This window comes from Canis lupus, chromosome 34 (genome assembly GCF_003254725.2).
Source record: "Canis lupus dingo isolate Sandy chromosome 34, ASM325472v2, whole genome shotgun sequence".
NCBI classification, from domain to species: domain Eukaryota; kingdom Metazoa; phylum Chordata; class Mammalia; order Carnivora; family Canidae; genus Canis; species Canis lupus.
The window spans coordinates 18,902,893-18,923,583 of record NC_064276.1 but is presented as its reverse complement, the minus strand read 5'-3'; the positions used below and the strand labels follow the sequence as shown (position 1 = coordinate 18,923,583).

At 48.9% G+C, this 20,691-nt stretch overlaps 1 protein-coding gene across 7 annotated transcripts in view; it reads left to right on the top strand.

Moving 5' to 3' along the window:
* Window positions 1-20,691, top strand: part of DGKG (diacylglycerol kinase gamma) — a 205,367-nt gene that overhangs the window by 83,602 nt on the left and 101,074 nt on the right. For 6 of the 7 annotated variants that reach the window (XR_007408100.1, XR_004811855.2, XR_004811854.2 and 3 more), the window contains 8 exons: window positions 1,035-1,151; window positions 2,168-2,260; window positions 3,856-3,915; window positions 6,410-6,489; window positions 7,626-7,700; window positions 10,260-10,345; window positions 15,087-15,176; window positions 17,263-17,423. Coding sequence is in view for 1 of the 7 variants with exons in the window: in XM_025451551.3 (XP_025307336.1) it covers window positions 1,035-1,151; window positions 2,168-2,260; window positions 3,856-3,915; window positions 6,410-6,489; window positions 7,626-7,700; window positions 10,260-10,345; window positions 15,087-15,176; window positions 17,263-17,423 (762 nt within the window). In the remaining 6 variants the exon portion in view is untranslated. The remainder of the gene's footprint in view (window positions 1-1,034; window positions 1,152-2,167; window positions 2,261-3,855; window positions 3,916-6,409; window positions 6,490-7,625; window positions 7,701-10,259; window positions 10,346-15,086; window positions 15,177-17,262; window positions 17,424-20,691) is intronic. The other variant, XR_007408101.1, reaches the window with a different exon arrangement.

The following is a 20,691-nucleotide window of genomic DNA, read 5'->3' as shown; positions in this document are numbered from 1 at the left end:
GTGTCATGGGGCAGTTTGGCTCCACTTACACACACACACACACACACACACACACACACACACTGATTTTCCCACCTGCTTCTCAAATTCCTGGGTTGTCCTGGTGGCATTTCCGGGTTAGGAGCAGGTACAGCCAGCCCTCCAGGAAACAGATATGCAAGCCACTGGCTGCTGAACCACACTAATTTCTTTGGATTTTTGTTCTGTTTTCCTTCTAGAATGCTTCTCAACTTTAGCTGCACATTATAATCATAATCATACAGAGTGCTTTAAAATAAACTAATGATGAATCCTGTCTCCAGATACTGGTTCATCTGGTCTGGAGTGAGGGCTGGGCATTAAGACTTCTAGAAGTTCCCAGGTGGTTCTAACAGGCTGAGAGCCACTGGTCTATAGAAGACGGGAGGGGAAAGGGAGTTATCTCTCAGTGGACACCTCTCAAGGGCTAGAACTGTGCCAGAGAGGCTCTTCAAAGGGCACTATCTTTTTTAATCCTCCCCGAAAACCCAGAGGTGGGGCTTATCATGCCAATTTCTACAGATGAGGGACCTGAGACTTAGAGAGGTCCAGGAACTGGCAAGGTCACCCTGCTGCAAAGTGGAAGATCAGTGACTCCAACCAGCTCTGTCCCGGTCCCAAGCCCTCTAGTGCTTCCCTGCATCGCGCTGCCTTCCAGAAGAGGGCGCACACAAGCACATCACTCTGCAAGGAGTTCTGCAAGACAGACAGATGGACTGCCAGACAAGATGCTGTTCAGAGGCTTGCTTGCCAGGGTGAATGAGCTATTCAAAGTGCAGGCCTAGTGGCTTTTCGTCTACTTTGATTAGCGTGATGGTGGTTAGGCAGGGAGGGACCAAGTCAGTGCAATTCAGCAAAGCAGCCCCGTGCCCACTAAGTACATCCTCTGAACAGAAAGCGGCCCCTCTGTACCCCCCCAACCCTGTGCTCCTCCCAGACCTTTCTCCTCCCAGGGCCCTGGGCCCTGGGCTGTGGCTCTGCAGCCTTCCCTGGCATCCTTCCCTTCCCTCCTGCAGGTGATGCAGCACGCGTGGGTAGAAGGGAACTCTTCCGTCAAGTGTGACCGGTGCCACAAAAGTATCAAGTGCTACCAGAGCGTCACCGCGCGGCACTGCGTGTGGTGCCGGATGACGGTGGGTTGGCGCGCAGGGTGGCCCTCTTTCTTTTCAGTGTGTTTTTGCCCAAGCTGCAGCCAGGGAGCAGTGGACATCCTGGCAGAGGGCGTGAGCAGAGCTCAGGGAGCAAGACTGGGGGGCACAGAGCCCCCATTCAGTGCTCTAATGGTGGCTCCAGTGAATCTCCAGGCCGTCCAGAGGGAGGGCAGCCCCGGATCCCAGGGAGTGAGAGCTGCTGGAAAAGAAGCAGACCAGTCCACTGCCTGTGTGGCCAGGCAGCTGTGAGCAGCAAGCCAGACCAGTAACTTTTCCACCTGGGTGTCATCTGGGGCCAAGGGCACAGAGTAGGAGCAGAATTAGACACCAGAGCCCTTGTTCCTCAAGGCATCAGCAGAAGGCACACCCCTTACAGCAGCCCCACTACCGGGGCCAGAGGCCTGCATCTGCCGCTGTCACCACAACAAAGGTCCACGTCCCCCCCAGGACACCTGAAGCTGCCCATCCTGCCTGCCAAAGCAAACTCTGTGTCATGTCTTGTCCCCTCAACCAGGTATCAGCCTCAAAAAGGATGTGTCTCCACATCAGACTGTGGAGATCAGATCTCTTAGAATGCACAGGTGGAGTTTTGGACTTTACTTCCAGCCTCTTGCAAGTTTGTTCAACAAGATCTCCTTCCTTACAGAGTCTCAGAGCCTAGGGAGCAAATGTCCAAAGGGGTTTCTGGAATCCACATGGCGGTGCCACGCTGCAGGGACCCAGGCCTGCCCATTGACCATTTCACTCCAGCAGTTGTGGACAGCACTCTGTCTCCTTTCTCTGCCTGCAGCCAACGTGGAGCCCCTGACCACATGTGCTCATGCGTACGCACACACTCACACACACACATACACACATGCACCTGTACTGCCAAAGCCAGCAGTGCATAAGAATTTGGGGGAGCATTGCACAGTTGCCTCCCCAGCAAACCTCTGAACCCTCACACCTGACATTGCCTTGGTCAGTTTCACTCACTGTCATCTTCATTTTTCCTCTAGTTTCACCGCAAATGTGAATTATCAACATTGTGTGATGGTGGGGAACTGAGAGATCATATTTTGCTGCCTACTTCAATATGCCCTGTGACCAGGGTAAGTGCTGCCATCCAGAAGACTCTGGGGCTCTGGTCTCTCCGGGTTCACGTTTCAGATGTAGGCAGCATTCAGAGGCTCACATCCCTCCCTCTGTGGGACTCCTCACAACTCCTAGGGCCTCCTCACAACTCCTAGGGTTTGTGTTTTCACTGCAAGTTTGAAAGGTTCCCGCACTCATCAGATTGTGAGAGAAAACTCCTCTGACTGGCCCCCCCTGCTGGCCACCTAGCATGCTCTGAAATGGCCCATTGAGGAAAGCAGGTACCTTCCTCCTAGGCACCTTGCCAACGGAGCACAGCTGCAGGAATTTGTCACCACCTGCATGTGGCTAGGCCTCCTGGGCCTCCCTTGTCCCTATCAGCCTGCCTCTTCTGTCTAAACATGAACCTCTCTCTGCCTTGGGGATTCCCACCTAGGTGTCCCCACCCTGTTTGGAGATGAAAGCAGGAAAATTAAAATCCCTTTATCTCCAACTGAAACTTTTTGCCTCTTGTGTTGGAGACGCCTCTGACCAAATACCAAACACCTTAACTGTCCCCTTCTGTCTCCAAGATGTGGCCAAGTCCCATTGATCTCTCCTATCTCACCCTTGACTTGACCAGCTACTTTTTTGTCATGAAAAAAATTGAAGGAAAAACACTACTTTGGAAAACCAGTTGGCAGTATCTACTGGGTCGGAAATACACTCATTCTGTGACCCAATATGCTCTCCTGTGTATCTGCCTGAGAAATATGAGCACTTTTTTACCAAAAGACCTGCATAAGAATGCTCATATTGGTTTTGTTCAGAACAGTCAAAAACTAGAAACCAACTAAATTAAATAACTGCTGACAGCAGGGGTTTGAAGCATCTCCATGCAATGGAATACTACATTGCAGTGGGAAAGAGCCATGCTCAGCCAAAAAAGCATGGACAGCCTCAAAGACACAATGCTGAACAAAAGAGGCAAGACTCAGAAAAAAAAAAAAAAAAAGACATTCCCTATGATTTCACTTGTGAAATTCAAAAGCCAGGAGTTATGTACTTGAAGAGACCATAGTTATAAGGGTATATATATATATATTCATCAAGCTGGAGATTGAGATTTGAGCCATATTATATGAAATAAAAATTTTGCCATATTATATGAAATAAAAATTTAAAAATAAATATGGAAACAAAATAGAACAAACAAAACCAAGAAAAATGACTTACTCACTATCAGATCCTTTAGACAGTGCTTACCAGAAAAGCCAGATCTAAGACCATGCTTCCCCCAGTTCTAGCTTCTAAATCAACAAAGTAGATTTCTGCCAATTTCAGAATTTCTTCTCACTAGATCTGTTCCAGGGGCTTGAAGTTAAAGTCAGAGCAAATAATGACAGAGGCCTGGGGAGTCCTAGAGAAACCCAGAGGAGAGCATGGGTTTTTGTTTTGTTTTGTTTTGTTTTGTTTTTAGGCTCAAAGCCCCATTTTAAAAAACTCTTCCCCACTCTACACTGGTTTTGTATTGTCTTTCTTTATATTAACTCTTTGTTTTTCTTCTGATCTTCTCTCTTTTTTTAATTACGGCATTTAAAAATATATGTTTGTCTTTCCTCTCTTGTCACAGGACAGGCAAGGTGGAAAGTCTGATGGCAGCACATCAGCCAAGGGTGAACTTGTAATGCAGGTACCTCAGCAAGCCCTAAGTCTGGTTTCTCATTCTAAGTGTGTCCAAGCCTGCAGGGAGGACAGGGTTTGGGTTCTAGAGAAATAGATCTCAACATTTGCTTTCTCATATGATCGATTATATAATTACATCACACAAGAGGGACACTTTATTTCCAACTTGTGGAATTATCTTTGACCACTACACTGTTGGCAAGTGGTGAAATGGGAGGTTGGCTGATCCATTGCTGGTCAAGTTAACTTTATCACCCTTTTAGGAACAAATTATATAAAACTTACTGAAAATATACAACGGTTTTTCCAAGACTATCAGGCTGTCTCTAGAATGCGATCTGCCAAAACAAAATTAGCCAGATCCAAAAGTTCTTCTTCATCCTTAAATGTCTACTTAGGAATGTATACTTAAGAATTTTTTTAAAGATCTTATTTATTTGAGAGACAGAGCATGAACGGGGTGGAGGGGGAGGTACAGAGGAAGAGGGAGAGGAATGATATACTCCCCACCAAGCAAGGAGCCTGATGCAGGGCTCCACTCGAGGCCCAGTCCCAGGATCCTGAGATCATGACCTGAGCTGAAGTCACACGCTTAACCAGCCGAGCCACCCAGGCACCCCTTAACCATTCATTTTTTCACTTGAGTTCACCAAATAAGAGTATTAGAAAAGGAAATAGAGAACTAGAGTCTCCTCCTCTGCCTCTGATCCTCATGTTTTCTTGTTTGAAAACATGAGGAGTATCACAATCCCTGCACTGCCCACCTACCAGAGGTGCTCTAAGATTAAATGAGAACATGCAGATTCGTGTGTCTTGAAAATTAAAACATAAGCAATAATGATGGAGAAATCATAGTAATATGAAAAAGCTCTAGACACCTATAGAGGCAAAAAGTCAGGTGTAGCACACGCGCGCACACACACACGCGCGCACGATGCAGGTATACCTGTTGTTTATAGCTCTCGTCCATCTGGCTGTCCTGCATCTATTTTGATTGGGAGTGTGCTCATGCCAAATGGATTGTTAAATATTTTTATTATCATTCCCAGAGGTAAAGAATTACCCCTCAGGCTCCAAGGTGCTTCTGGGTGTCACACAGTCAGTCACCCTGTGCAGATGAGAAAAATTCTTTAAAAAATCATAAAGAATGCTGCTGTCCTATTCAAACAACATGGTGCTGTGTTTGCTGAAATTTTAGCTTGAGATCTGGAAAGGCAGGCATCATATATTGAATATGGAATACAGCTGCATCTCCATATTGGCCTGTCCTTCAGCTGGATTCACAAGTGTTTCTTAAGTACCCACTCCTATATCTGGTGTCATGGGGCATTGGATAGGAGGGTTATACGCACACCTGCCCTGCTCCTGGGGCACCTAAAATCCAATTGATATTTTGAGACATTTACCTAAGAAAACATAAAACAAAATCCACATGAATGGACAACAAAAGAAACCCAGAAGATATTCCATACTTTACGTGCAATGGTTTCAGTTGCAATGACCCAGGGAAAGCTTAGAGGAGGTAGGTCTTGAGTTGGGCCCTGAAAATGAGACATCCTTTTTAAGAGATTACAGAGAAGAAAGTGGACTCTTCGGGGCATAAAGGAGGACAAGAAACCACTGTGAGCAGTTTCCCAGGGTGGAAAGGCAGGGGACACACTCAGTGGAGGGTTGGAACCAGGCTTGGCTGGGACTGCCACAGGGATAGCATTTAAGAGGCAACCAGAGATTGAGGCTACGCTAAAATGCCTTGGAAGCCAGGTTAGGAGATTTAGATTTATCCTCTGGGCAACAAGGTGTCATTAAAGGTTTCTGAGTGGAAGTGGCATGACTGATGTCCTGGGAAGGAACTGCACACAGGCCTTAACCGAGGCGGGAAAGGCCCGAGTGCTGTGGGTACCATGGCAAGTGCCAGAGATAAAGGGACATCCAGGGAGATATTTGGCAGGACGGGGTCTTCCCTAGATGACTAGCCAAATGATAATAGTGTGTTTAAGAGAAGCAGTGAACCAGGACAGAAGACCAGTTCTGTGGGGACAGAAGGGGTCAGGTTTGGGCATGTGAGTTTACAGTGATGGTAAGATGTCTGGTTGAAGGTATCCACTGAACAGTGAGAATGTGGAACCAGGGCTCAAGAGAAAAACTAGGGCTGGAAATGTGGATTTAGAAGGTGCTGTGGAAGTGCTGGTTAGCTCCATGAGTATTATTTTATTCACATATATGACCTGAAGACCATAACTTCCAAAAGTATATTCAGTTGTATCCTCACAAAGCATAATCTTGTGCTTATAGTGGATGCCTGGCCGGCTCAGTGGGTGAACATGCGACTCTTGATCTCAGGGATCATGAGTTCAAGCCCGGTGGTGGGTTTTGTGCTTACTTTAAAAAATTATATATATATAATCTTGTGCTTATAGCTGCAATACCATACCATTGTTGAATGATTTGATTTGAAGCTATGGTACCATCTCTGATTCCAGACTCTTCTTTTACCTTTTAAGTATAAGATCATCCCCACCCCGGGTACCCACCCCCTGCTGGTCTTGGTGAACCCCAAGAGTGGAGGGAGACAAGGAGAAAGGTATGTTCTTTTCTTTTTCAAAATGAAGAGGCTGAGACAAGTTTAGTCAGGTTTTTTCTTCCCCTCCACAGGGTGGACAGCAGAGATAGGCAGATCTGGGTTCCAGCCCAGCCCTACCCCCTTACCACTTTATGACCTGGTTCTACAGACTGCTTAACATCCTTGTGCTGTGGTTTCCTTTGCTCCTCTCATAGCTCCATTGTGAGGATTAAAGCATACACATACTTAGCCCAGGGCCCATCTATTATGGCTCCCAAGGTTGGACCAGGTTCTGAGACGCCAATTTCTTTCCCAGCCTCGAACATCCTTTCTTGATTTATGAGGTCTGGCAGGACTCATCTGATTGGGACCTCCTGGCCTGCCCAGCTCCTGAAAAAGCAGGGCACTACTTCATCAGTGAAGGAAATGCCCAGTCTCCTGGAAACAGTGGGGGAGTGGGAGGAGAGAGGGAGAACTGGTGAAGCAGCTCTGCCTCCCCATCCTGTTCAGCTCAGGGTAACGGACAGACAATGCAGTATTCTGGAATCCAGATTTACAAAATAATAAGTAGGGTCAAAGCGAGAACTATGAGACACCCACCCCCAACCAACCCTTATCCAAGGGGCAGGGTGCCCCTCATGAACTGACCTGATGAGCCTCAAGCCAGAACCTTGAAATCAAGCCTAGAGGTGGTCACTGCCCCCAGCCTTCCCCTGTCCAGCCCCACCTCCTGCAATTACCTCCTGATCCCAGGATTTAGTGGGTCTTTCCATAGAGGGTTCCTTGATACCTTTGTATAGTCCACAAAGAGCAGAATCATACTACTTAGAACATGGAACGTTTAGGAGAAGGACAAAGCTGTAGGAGAATAGAAGCTTTATTCTCTGCAAGGGAGGAGAGTCCTGGGGTTGAATTCTATGGTCTTGGATGGTGGGGAGGCCTTGAGCCAGGGCATGAGGGTGTGAATGATGCCAACTGGACCCAGGACTTTAGGTCTGCAGGGCCTGTGTGCAGTCTTTTCCCCTCTTGGTTTTAAAGGGACCCAGATTCCCACCACTGGCGGGCTCCAGAGGGGTTTGTCCTACTGTGACTTCTCACAATGACATTCTCCTTCTCTGTCTCTTTCTCTCCCTCTTCCTTTTTTTTTTTTCCCATAGAATTCTTCGGAAATTCCACTATCTGCTCAACCCCAAACAAGTTTTCAACCTGGACAATGGGGGTCCTACTCCAGGGTATGGAGAAATAATCGTTACTTATCTCTCCTCCTGCCACTTTTATCTGAAGAAGATAACCTTTCATTGGTCACCCTTCTTGTCTCTTTCATCTATGGACTTATCCTTCCTGCCATTTTACTCTCTCTGTCTTCTTTTCCTCACATCTACTCTTACTCGCTCCTGGAGATATTCAAGAACACCCCTTGTGGCTAACTCTGGGAAGTAGTCTCCTGGATCTCACCCCGGAAAAAGTTGTCCGGGGTGAGAAAAAACACATATGTGCCATCCGTTTGATTGACAGGAAGAGCGGGCTGGTAAATTATGTGAACTTGTCTGCAAGGCTGTATTAGCCGGTGTCTTTATACTGAGTCATCAGAGATCAGGAAAGAGTCTTCCTATCGCTGTCAGCAGTTCGGAAATCTATAACAGCTGACTCAGAGTTCTGCTTCGTGTTCTGTTGGGGAGCATTTTAGGTTGGAGGCAATTGGTTATTTAATGACATCACTTTTTTTTTTCCAGGATTATCCAATTTAGAGGTTGTTAAGCTGCCCCTGGCCCTTCTGTTCCACTGCCTATTAGAGCAGGAGAGTGAGGGGAGGAGGCAGGCAGCCCCTCTGCAGCCTGCCTGCCGGTCCGGTGGGAGGAGCTGGGCCCGGTGGTAGCATTAATGGGATGGCTGTGAGTCCCTGTAATCAGAGGCCACTTCAGCACTGGGGCTGGAAGGCGCCCAGACTGGGCTTCTTACCAGACAGAGCTGGTGCGCTAGAGACATCTGCTGGCCAGCCCGCGCCTGGCTGTCTGCAGGGCAGGTTTTCAGATCTGTGCACACTGGGCTGGGCTTCCCAGCACATATCTACTTTGCCCAACCTCCTAATCTTCAGTTTCTGGGCTCAGTTCAGCAAGACCTTTGGTGGGTGGGGGCAGGGGAAGGGACTGTGGTAAGGAGTACAAAAAGGCATTATGTCCCAGTCCGTTGTTTGACACAAAGCCGTTATGTATATGGCTGCGATGGTGCAAGACCCAGTGAAAAAGAGAAGCATGAGTGCACGACCAGCACGCCTGCCATGACCTCTGAGTTCAAAACAGAGCCCACCTCTGCTGCTGTGGGTGTCATCAAAGTCACCATGATTACAGTTACTTCCCTGTTAGGACCCGTGACTGAATGGCGACCTGCAAGTACCTTTACCAGCCCCCTCTCTTTCAGGGCGTTGAGATACTTGAATGCCATTCTCTAGCTTAGCCTCATTCATCCTAAATTGTTTTTGTCCTATAGGGCAAGCCTGGTGGCTACTTCCAGGGCTGCTGAACCCTGAGTGTCTTTGCTGTTTCAGTCTATAACCAGGCAGCCTGTCTAGTGGAAAGGAATCTCCATTCAGAATTCACTTCCTATAGGAGAGTAGAGTTCTGCAAGAGTCCAGGAGAGGAGGAAATATTACTTTGCCCACGTGTGCATCAGTGACTTAGAAAGCCCCAGGGGTCTTCTCAGACCACCAGGCTGGACAAAGGCGAACCCCAGAGCTTCAGCTTCTTGTGTCCCAACCCAGGGTGTTGACAGGTCACATTGGTTCTACAGCAGAGATTTTTGTCCTTTTTGTACCAGAAACCCATTTGTCAGCTTGATGAAGCTGATGGGTCACTTCTCAGAATTTTTCTCAATGTGTAAAGGGAAATATATAGGATCACCAGGGAAACTAATTATATTGAAAAGACAGTTATCAAAATATTAAAAACACAAATATTGTGAGATAGGAAGGTATGTGATTTACTAACCATGTTTGGTAAGATCCAGAGGCAGGTCTGATAACTACTGTTAATTAATAGCAGTGATGGGCATCAGTGATAATATGGGGCAGCTGCCACAATTGTGATAAAACATGAAAATACCTGTGATTTTGATTTCTAACAAAGTCATAGGAATTGTTCATACCTCTGTGATGTGTTGCCCAATTCCATAATTGGAGAGGCTAAATCTCACTTAGAGCTGAGAGAAGAGAAGAATGTAACATCTTCTCCTCCCAGGTTCTTGGTCCTCTGGATTCTGTTTAGCGATCCCTTAGAGATTTGTCGGGCCCCTGGTTAAGAACCTTGCTCTAAAGGGTGAAGGCTTCGGAGGGGAGATGATGCTTCCTCTGCTCAGGTCTGGACTTACAGGACAGTGGGGTGAAGATCTGGCTAGTTCACTGCATCTGACTTAAAAGGAGAGTTTGTGAAGACAGAGCAGGGGAGCCAGGGAGGAGTCAGAACGTGGGGGGTTAGTTGTATTGGTGCCCAGAGAGGCTCACTGTGGCCTCCTCTGCACAAATAGTGGAGAATTTCTAGAAAACCATTTTCTGTTTGTGTTGAATGTTGAGTCAGCTTCTCCTTGTACAAGGATGGCTCCTCGGGATTCTTCTCTGTACTCTAGTGGCACTGCTTCCTTAGTAAGTTCCACTTTTAGAACACTTGTGATCCTTTCAACCCCAAAAGGAGTCAGGGCTGTAACATACTCCCAGGGAATAGGGGGGACACTGACTCAAACAGTATCAAATGTCAGCCACAACCTAGTCAATAAGACCATTTTGGCCTTTTACTTCCCAGATTGAACTTTTTCCGTGATACTCCAGACTTCCGTGTTTTAGCCTGCGGAGGAGATGGGACAGTTGGCTGGATTTTGGATTGCATTGGTAAGAATGGGCTGGGAGGGGCTTTAGGGTTTATTTATAATAAGTATATTTAAAGTCAGAGGAAGGCAATCACAAGAAAGAGAAATGGAGCCATGTCTTGTTCATCCTTGTTTCCATGCTTGGACCATTGCTTGACTACATATCTACTTTGAGTGGAAAAAAGAAATGGAAGGATTCCCACAGGTACAGGTATAACTGTTTAATTTTTTTAAGATTTTATTTATTTAAGGGAGAGAGAGATGGGTGCGGGGGGGGGGGGGCAGAGGGAGAAGCAGATTCCCTGCTGAGCCCTTGGGCCTGGTCCTGGGATCATGACCCCAGCAGAAGGCAGAAGGCAGATGCTTAACTGACTGAGCCACCCAGGCACCCCCAGGTGTAACAGTTTAGTCTCAGGCTTTGCCTCATAATTATCTGTTATGGCCAGGGTTTGGGCAGTGGCTGGACAGGCCAGTTTGGGGAGCTGCAGGGGAGAAGGGCAGGACCGGGACTCCAAGCAGATCCAGGGTAGTGGATAAACGCCGGAGAATTAAGCATAGGTGCAAGTCATCGCCTTGAGACGAGTCCCTGAGCCTGAGTCCAGAAAGCACATCTAGAAAGTGCAGATCAGTACATGTGAAGAAGGATCACACTGGGCTGTGTCTAGTAGGCTTAGATCAGAAGAGCAGTGGGGAGGGCCCAGGGTGGGAATCAGGAGGCCTGGGTTTCATTCTAGTTCTGCTTGGATCTGTGGGTCCTTGGACACCTCATCCCCCATAAATGATGGAGACTAATTCTGGAATTGCCTGTCACTACTCCCACAAATACTACCTGTAAACATCCATGTGCCGTGCCCTCCTCCAGGCACTGGAGATGCTGTGGGGAACAAACACATAGAAATCCCACCCTCGAGGAGCTTCCTTTTTAGAGGCAGGAGACAGGCAATCAACAACAACAACAACAAAAAAGGGAAACATAAAACATAATAAAGATACAGCAGGGAAGGAGCAGGGTGGGTAGGGCTGGGGGTGGTCTAGACCCAGTGTTTGGGGAAGACCTCACAGAGTGGATGATGTTTGTGTGGAGACCTGGAAGAGAGGTGAGCCACGTGATACCCGAGGAAAGAGGAGTTCTGGCAGAAGGAGCAGCAGATACAAAGGCCCTGAGGTAGGAGCAGACCAGGCTGCTGAAGGCAGCAGGAGGGCTGCAGAGTGCGCTTGGAGCAAGGTGCAGGAGCGGAGGGAGAGAGAGGATGAAGCAGAGAGTGCAGGGCCAGGTCACAGGAGACAGTATGGCTTCCATACAGGAAAGGTCCCGAGGTGCTGCATAGTTTGGAGTGGAGGAAGGACACAGTGGATAGTGAGCAAAGGGCAGAAGGCTCCTGCAGTAATCCAAGTGACAGGTGACCAAGGCATGGACAACAGGAGGCTCAGAGGAGGTGATAAGGAGTAGTCGGCTTCTGGATATTGGTCGAAGGTGGAGCCAACAGGATGAGAGGAAGAGAGGAGTCAGGGTGGTCATGGGCAGACCCTGACCAGAGCAGGGCAGGCTGCGCCCATGGGAGTCGTAAGCAGCCCGTCATGAGGGGTGGGACCACGCCCGGCACACCTGCCACCTTCTGCTCCACAGGCGCTTCGGTTGCCATGGACACAGCCCTGCCAGGCAGCCACCCACACTCTCCTGTCACCTCCAGCTCAGGAGTTGTTTGTGGGCGGAGGGGAGGCATCCTCTGGGAGCCCAGAGGAAGAGCTGATCAGCAGAGGCTGGGCGGCTGCAGGCCTGGGAGGTGCTCGCGTGGTTCCCTCTCCATCACGAAGGAGAATGTAGGCTTTGGTGGTTTTATAAAATTCATCTGCAGAAAACACAGGGGAAAGGAAATGCCCAAAACTGAAAGAAGAAAGGTCACGTGACAGGCTGGCAGCCTGAGAGAGAAAACAGTAGTGAAAGGAATAACTGCATGATGTTCATTCATTCATTTGGGAATGTTTATTATTTTTTTAAAAGATTTTATTTATTTATTCATGAGAGACACAGAGAGGCAGAGACACAGGAAGAGGGAGAAGGAGGCTCCCTGTGGGGAGCCCAATGTGGGACTCGATCCCAGGATCATGCCCTGAGCCAAAGGCAGATGCTCAACTGCTGAGCCACCCTGGCGTCCCCATTCGGGAATGTTTAAAGCAACTATTCAGTGTCCTCTGGCACCCCATTTTGGTCCCCTCACTGATCTGTTTATGCTGTACAACCAGAGCAGTCTTTCCTGAATGTCAGTGCATTCGTGGTGTGCATAAAGCATATCCATGGCTTCCCATTATTCTTAGGATATAGACAGAAACCTTTCAAATGACCTATAAGATACTGGTGCTCTAGGAGCTGCCCACCCTTCTAGCCCTACTTCATTCCTCCAGTCCTCTCCCTCTAAACTCCGGCCACCTAGTCCCTCTCTCAGACTCTTAAATATACCAGTTGCCCTTCTGCCACAGGGCCTTTGCACAAGTGGTTCCTCCTGTCTGGTATGCTCCCTGGCCATTCCCTTGGTCAACTTCTACTTCAGATCTCTGCCAAAGCGTGGCTTCCTCAGAGGAGCCTTCCCTGACACCCAGCCTCAGTCACTTTATTATATGATCCCACTTCTTGCCTTTCCAGTAGGAATTTGAAATTATGCATCATTTATAGAAGACTTTATTAATATCTGTCTCTCCCTCACATTTGTAAGCACCACGAGAGCCTGTGTCATGGCACTTTGACCCACTATTAAATGAGTCACAGTACCTAACACAGCACCTGGCACATAGTAGGCCTTCAGCAAATGTGTACAGAGACACTGGGGTGAATGAGATATAGTTCCCCCAGGGAGGTTACAGTGCATTCAGAGAACAAACGAGCCATCAATTCCAAGAGTCAATGATAACATCGTCCCTGGTGCTAAAAAGAAACACACTGGAGAGGCACCTGGGTGGCTCAGTGGTTGAGCATCTGCCTTTGGTTCAGATCGTGATCCTGGGGTCCTGAGATCGAGTCCCACATCGGGCTCCTTGCATGGAGCCTGCTTCTCCCTCTGCTTAAAAAAAAAAGAAAGAAAGAAACACACTGGAAAGGAACCTGGCCTAGACTAGGGCAACCAGGGAGGGCCTCCCAGAGGCAGCACCTAAGCAACCGAGAACTTGTGACTTAAGGCACTGAAAATACTTCAGCATGGTTGACATGTCAAGCCGTGGGAGGCTAGAGCAGAAGACAGTGCCCACTGCCATGCTAGAGATGATGGGAGCCAAGACAGAGGGAAAGGGACCACCTGCCTTGGAAGGTGAAGGACCATTAGGGGGAACTGAGGCTGGGAAGGCAAGGAGGAGGCGGTGGCTTCAATACCAGTGGGAGGGAATCATGTACCTGAGCTCGGGCATCGCCACTGGAATAGCTACAAGAGGTTGCTGAGAGATCAACTACGGAAACAGCACGTGGAACCTGAGGTGTGAATGGATGCGGGGTGCGGGAGAGGGAGCAACCTAGGACGACGTCCAGGTCTCCAGCCTCAACGCCATGAAGATGACCTGCGTGTTGAGATGGAGACCACGGAAGGAGCGGACTTAAGGCTACAGGTGCCTTCCAGGCAAAGGGAGCCCCGTGCACAAAGGCAGGGAGGCAGAAATGCAGACCACACGTACTGGGAACAGTGACGGAGCCCATTGCCTTGCTCTGTCCACCATCATCGTAAACCTCCTGGTGGTGATCTCAGCCCCCGGCCTTGCCTGAGCTCAGCCACCTGTGGCACCAGCCAGACAACCCCGGGGACGTGTGAGCGCCCCTTCAGCTGGGGCAGCCCTCGCTCTCACTCTGGGATTCCTGCATCACCCCTCCGCCCACCTGCCCGCCTGAGTCAGCATCACTCCCCTCCCAGGCACCAGCTGTGCTGCAGGGTGTGTCAGTGGCGCCCCCTGGAGCCCAGCGGGTGCCCATACTGGTCCCACCTTTCTCCGTGCGGCCAGACCAGCGTGTCACTGGAGATGCGCCACCAGGTGACCCCATGCATGTTCTGCTGCGCTTTCTGCAGTGCTTCAGTCTGATGCTTCTTCACAAGCCACATGGGAGATGAGGTTGAGAATTGTGGATTCGCGAGCCTAGGGGGTGGGGGGAGTGACGAACTGGTACCTGGGTGCCAAATAACACCTTGAGGTTTTGTTTGCTCGACACAGTATTATTTTTAAGCTTTGAATCTGAATGACAATTAGTCGAGACAGCTCCAGTTTCCCAAATGCCCCACTGTGCCCTGATTTCTCGGGCCCACCTGTGCTACCCGCTGTGCAACGGCCTGCCCCTGAGGCAAGGAGGAGCCTGGGCCTGGGACCACAGATCTGGATTTGGATCCTGACTCCAGACTTACTTTCCCCCCAGGGAAACTCACTTTTGTCATCTATGAGGGGAATAATCATAACCCTGCAGAGTTGGTATGAGGGACAAAGGGAGAAAGAGTTAGCTATGATCACAAACTAATGCTTTTGGGGTGTATGCCATCACCCCTAAGGAAAGAATTTGGATGAAATGAGGATAAGCAGGTGCAAGTTATGGGGAGAGAGAGCTCAATATGAAAGAAGCCTTCGTTCCCACAGTGGAAGGTTCAGCTGTAGGAAATAGTGTGCTCTCCGTCACGGGAGCTCTTCAAACTAAGAATGCCATGAAGGGGTTTTAAGCATCAGATCAGGGATAATCAAGTAACCCACAGGTTCCGTAATCTGGTGCCATATGGTTTTCTCTTCTTCTGCATGGGTTACAGATAAGGCCAACTTTGCAAAGCATCCGCCAGTGGCTGTCCTGCCTCTCGGAACAGGAAATGACCTGGCCCGCTGTCTCCGCTGGGGAGGAGGTGAGTCCGCATGCCAGGGGCACTGCCCTGGGGGGCAGGCACACCAGTCTCCAGCGATGCTCTGCAGGACCAGGCTGGACTTCCCTTTTATGAATTACATTCCAGAGTCTTATCTACTTGCTTTGATGAATTACATTCCAGAGTCCTATCTACCCCATGACCATTCATTCCCGTGCCCTCCCAATCTTGCTATTTCCTATGATCCTGAAACTAGCAGCCTAGAGCCTACCTACTCCAGCAGAACATAGCGCTAGGGTAGTCTCTCTCTCCCCCCACAGTGCTCACTCTGGGAGGGGCTCACTTAGGTGTTTTCTGAATAAAATTCTCTCCTCTCCAACTTACTGCTCTTCTTCTGAATTAGGACTCAAGAGTACAAACTGAAAAGCTACACTGCCAGCTAGTAGAGGCATCCAAGCCATCATAGGCCCCCATGGCCATTGGCCCTCATGTTGAAATCCCCCTGTGGGGGATCTCCCAGTGGTGACCAGCTTACAGGACAAGGGGCAGGAGCTAAGGAGAGCTCTGCAAACTGCAACTGCTCCCATGGAGCTGGGAATGCTCCAGAGAGTAGAAGAGGTCGGGGCAGCACATGGAAGGGACAGAGAAGTCTGGCAGGCAGAACTGGGATGGGATTCCAGATGGCTGATCGATTCAGAGAAGATTCAAGACCAGCTCAGGCAGTGGTCAGTATTCAGAGATGGGTTCATGCCTGGTGGCAAGAGCAGAGGGAGCAGGAGCCAGCCCCAGAAGGAAGCTGGCAGGAACAGATGTCCTCGGCCCCACACTGATGCTAGGGAAGTGCCCTGTGTTCAAGAGGAACAAGCAGAGTGCAGCCCCATGCGCTGCGCATCTAGGAAGCATGGCTGGGCACGAGTTTCATGCAGGAAGCCCAGGCCTGTGCTCCCAGAGAGCCTCAAGGCTCTCAGCTACACAGTTGCTACCACTGCTATCTTGTGAGGCATCCCCAAGGAGCTGACCAGACTAACAACTCGAAAGTACTCTTCAAGGTTGCCCTAAAGGTAAGCAGGAACGTGGGAGTGTTGTCAGAAAGAAAAGACGGTCTCTCCCACTAACCTCTCATGGCTTACGGTTCACTTTCTGTGCTGCTCTTCTGCTGCTGCATAACAAATTATCATAAATGTCGAGGCTTATGACATCCATTTGTTCGCTCACAGTCCTGTCGTGCAGGAGGCCTGAAACAGTGTGGCTGGGTTCTCCGCTCTGGGCCTCACAGTCTGAAATGAGGATGTTGGACAGGCTGTGCTCTTCTCTGTGCTCTTCTCTGGAGTCTCTGGAGGCAGAATTTGCTACAACGCTCATTCAGCTTGTTGGCAAAATTCAGGCCTTTGTGGTTGTGGGCCTGAAGTCCCTGTTTCCTCGCTGGGACCACTGTCAAATCCTCGAGCCTTCCTTTTTCCTTGACAGATGGATCCCTCCATCTTCAAAGCCAGCAGTAAAGAATCTCCCTCACCTGAAATCCCTCTCAAGCTTTGAATTTAATTCTTAAGGAAAAGCCCAGTCCTTTCCAAGGACTCAGCCAATTAGGTCAGATCCACTCAGATGACCGCCCTTGCTTAAAGTCAGCTGTGCCATATAGTATAGCCAGTCATGACAGTGATGGGGCTATCTTATTTATAAGTCCTGGGAATTGCAGGGTGTATGCCCCGGGGGTTGGGGCACGGATAGTGAGACCATCCTAAAATTCCGCCTACCACACTGTCCATCTCCGACATGACACAGTCCTGGAACGGATCTTTTGTTCTGTGGCATGGAACTTTCGAGCCACCCAGCCCACCTATTCTCTAGGGCTTGCTTTGGCTACATAGGCCTGCTCACCTTTGGCCAGCCCCCAACCCTATCTCCCACTACTTTGGCTTCCAAGTCTCCCAGCTTTTTTCTGATTACACCCTAATGTCCTCTCCTTCTCCATGGCTCAGGGAACCTAGGTGTCTGTGGCCCCCCAGACACACTGGGGTGTCTCGTGGTCACAGATGCCCACAGAGTTCCTGTCCCCAATAGCTGACTGTACATCAGAAACAACTTAGCCTTTCTGCCCTGAGGACAAATGTAATGCCGTGTTCCACAGGTTATGAAGGGGGCAGCTTGACAAAAATCCTGAAGGACATCGAACAGAGCCCCTTGGTGATGCTAGACCGCTGGCATCTGGAAGTCATCCCTAGAGAGGAGGTGGAGAATGGGGACCAGGTCCCGTACAACATCATGAACAACTATTTCTCCATTGGTGTGGTGAGTTGGTCAAGGATTGCCTTTCTGCATGGAAGAGAAATGTCTGGGTGGGCAGAAAAGTTCTGGTCCTTCATTGTCTCCCCCTCCCCCCCGGGTCCCTACTCTTCACCTCTCCCAGCTGCCCCCAGTCTTGACTTGGGTCCAAGCATCCTTGCATCTGGCCTGGGCATGGCCACCCTGAATGTACCCAACCCTGACCCTAGGTTATGGAGCAAATTCCTTCCCCTATAATTTTAACTAACACAAGAAAATAAGAATTTTTTTTAAAAAACCGATTTCCCCTTTGGGTAATTTGAAACAGTTTAAAAGAAGTAACACCAAGAAATAACCACGGGGCAAGGTCAGGAAAGACTCTCATGTGAGCTTCCAGAGTTGAGAATTCCTATCCTCCGAGGAGGGCCCCTCCGTGTCTGAGGGGTCTAAGCCAGCTAAGTTAGCTGTCAGAACTCCTTGTCGCCTGTTCTCTCCCCTCATGTCAGCTGGATTCCCTACAATCCAGGTGTTCATGAACCTCTGGGGGTGTCTCCTCCCAGCTGACCCCTTAGCTGAGCACCATGCTCATCAGTGGTGCTTCCACAGCCTTCTTCATTCACTTTATCAGTGTACTCTCTGTATTTGATTGAAGAGATTGGTTCACTGTGCCCACTTAACACCCCCAACACACACACACTCATCACACACCCAACACACATATCCTCTACACACATATATCCAACACACAACACAGACACACACAAAGCACAAGGACAGCGCCACATTCCTGTTTCTTCCTCCAGGCCCCAGCACATTGAGCACAACTCAGTTTTAACTCAGCTTCTGATCCAAAGAGGACTGTGTGGACACTCTCTCAAACTGTTGAGAATGGAATCAGGGAGAAAAGAGATCCATCCACTCCATAGATAGAGCTGGGGTTCAGGAGGGGGATGCAACAAAAGCACTAGCATTTATTGAGCATCAACTGTGTGCTCTCCACTATGCTAGACCTTACATATTGCAATCCTCATTGCAGTCTTGCAGGAATCGTTGTCCCCACAGTCCCCATTTTATAGACAGGACCTCAGGACCCTTGATGAGTGAGGGCAGGAACTGCCACAGGCACACTGTGCCTTACACTGTGCCTTTCCTCTCTGTTTCCCTGTCTTTAGAATTATGCTGTCCAGTTTCAGACCCATAGGAGTCCCTGCAAACCAACCATCCAGACCCAGATTGTGTGATAGCTGCTCTTGTCAACCATCCTCACCTGTGCATCTTTTGAAAATTTTGGTGACTTAAAAAGAAAAATGAAATAGGAGGGGAATTGATAGGTAGCTTAAGGGAAGAGCCGGTTTGAGGAAAGGTTGTTTTTTAAAAAAAAGACTAGAGGAATATCTGGTGGCTCAGTTGGTGGGGTGTCCAACCCTGGGTTTCAATTCAGGTCATTGATCTTGGGGTCGTAAGATCAAGCCCTGAGTCAGCTCCATACTCAGTGCAGAGTCTGCTTGAGACTCTCTCCTTCTTCCTCTCCCTCTGCCCCTCCCCGCTGTCCTTGCTCACATACGTGCACTCTCTCTCTGAAACCAATAAAATCTTTAATAAAACCTTTAATAAGACTAGAAGAAGAACCATGGAAGAGGGAAGGATGTTTTAAAATACCATAAATTTACAAAATTTAAAACTTACCATACTTGTAGGCATTTTCTTGATTCTTACAACAACATCAAAGGGCAGTATTCTCTCCATTTTGTAGGTGAGGAAACAAAGAGTCAGAAGGAGGGATTTGCCATCATTTTTCTGGCCCCTGAGCCGGCACTGTTTTTCTATTACTGCAGCAGAAGACAGAAGCATCGCTGAGCCAACAGTCAGGGTCTGACAGGATGGGGGATTAGACTAGCAGCATATTTAGGGTCCCTGTGCCCTTATCTGGTTTATCCCCCCAGCTCACCTGGCCTCCACTAAGGGACACACCTCTCCCTAGCTTCTTCCAGCTGCCCCCCTCCAGAGGGGAGATAAACCATAGTATAGCTTGCTAGCATGTGTTGAGTACCTGCTGTACACTAGACACAGGTGCCCTATTGGTAGGTATAGACCTTATCCTTTTGTATTTTGTCAGGAGGAACTGTAGCTCAGAACAGTACAGAGCCGGGTCTCAGCTGGTGAGGGGTGGAGCTGAGAACCACTAGTGTCCAGCTCCAGAAGCCCCTGAGCTGTGGACTCTGAGCCACGTGGCCTCTGCACAGCCCCTCTGTCTTCAAATGCTTTCCTTCCTAGCAGCACTGATGGGGGGAGGGGAAAGGGAGGGAATCTCAACATTTAGTGTGTGATGGCTCACCTATGCCCTTTGTCAGAGATGCAAATTCCACCCCCAAGACAGATCTTGGTTTATATTCTGATTCAGTTGGTCTGGGAAAGGTCTTGGAGTTTGCACTTTTAACAGGCCTCTGAGATCATTCTGATGTGGATGACCCCAACCAATTCTTCAGCAAATGATAGCCCATCAGAACAGTAAAGAATGGTCAAAGGAGATGGTCCTACACAGGAGCAAAAGCCAAAACTGAACTAGATGAAGGAGAAAAATGATAGAGAGGAGAGGACGAAGACCCTATAAGCAGCCAGAAGGAAGGGAGAGCTGATAGCAGGGCTGGGTGCCCTGTCTGGGAATTTCTAGATGGCAGCTTACAGCCATGGCTGCCTTCAGAGGCTTTAGCCCCACATCTCTTTCTTGACACCCTCAGCTCTGGCTGCCAGAACGTGATTCTTGTTACCTCTCATCTGTCTCTACACAGTGCCATATGCAAAAAATTTCACTCACTTTGCATTTCCTGACCAGATAGGTAAACACACCGAAAAGGAATAAACAGCCTCACCTTACACAGACCATACCCAAGAGCTGGGATGATCGTGGTTTTAATTCATGCGCGCAAATGTGCAGGTAGGAAGGAAGTTGGGGGACAGGAGGAAGTAAAGGAGACCACCTCATTGTCCCCCAAGGAAAGGCATCCAAACATTCTCCATCACACTTAGTGGTCAGGGTGTTTCTGTACCTGGAGCTGACTTCGAATAATCCAATCTGTTCATCTTTCAACTTAGAACTTCACAATATCTTTCGCATGATTTTTTTCATACACCTTTCACTTGTGCGTGTTTAATATTTTATTGCAAAGCAGTGAGGAACCAGGACAGGTTTTTATCTCCTCGGTGTACCCTTAGCCTTCTCTCAATAAAAATGTTTGCAGGGTTTGTATGCTCGCTCTTTAAAAGTTGGAAAGGGAAATTCTTGAGAAAACAAGTA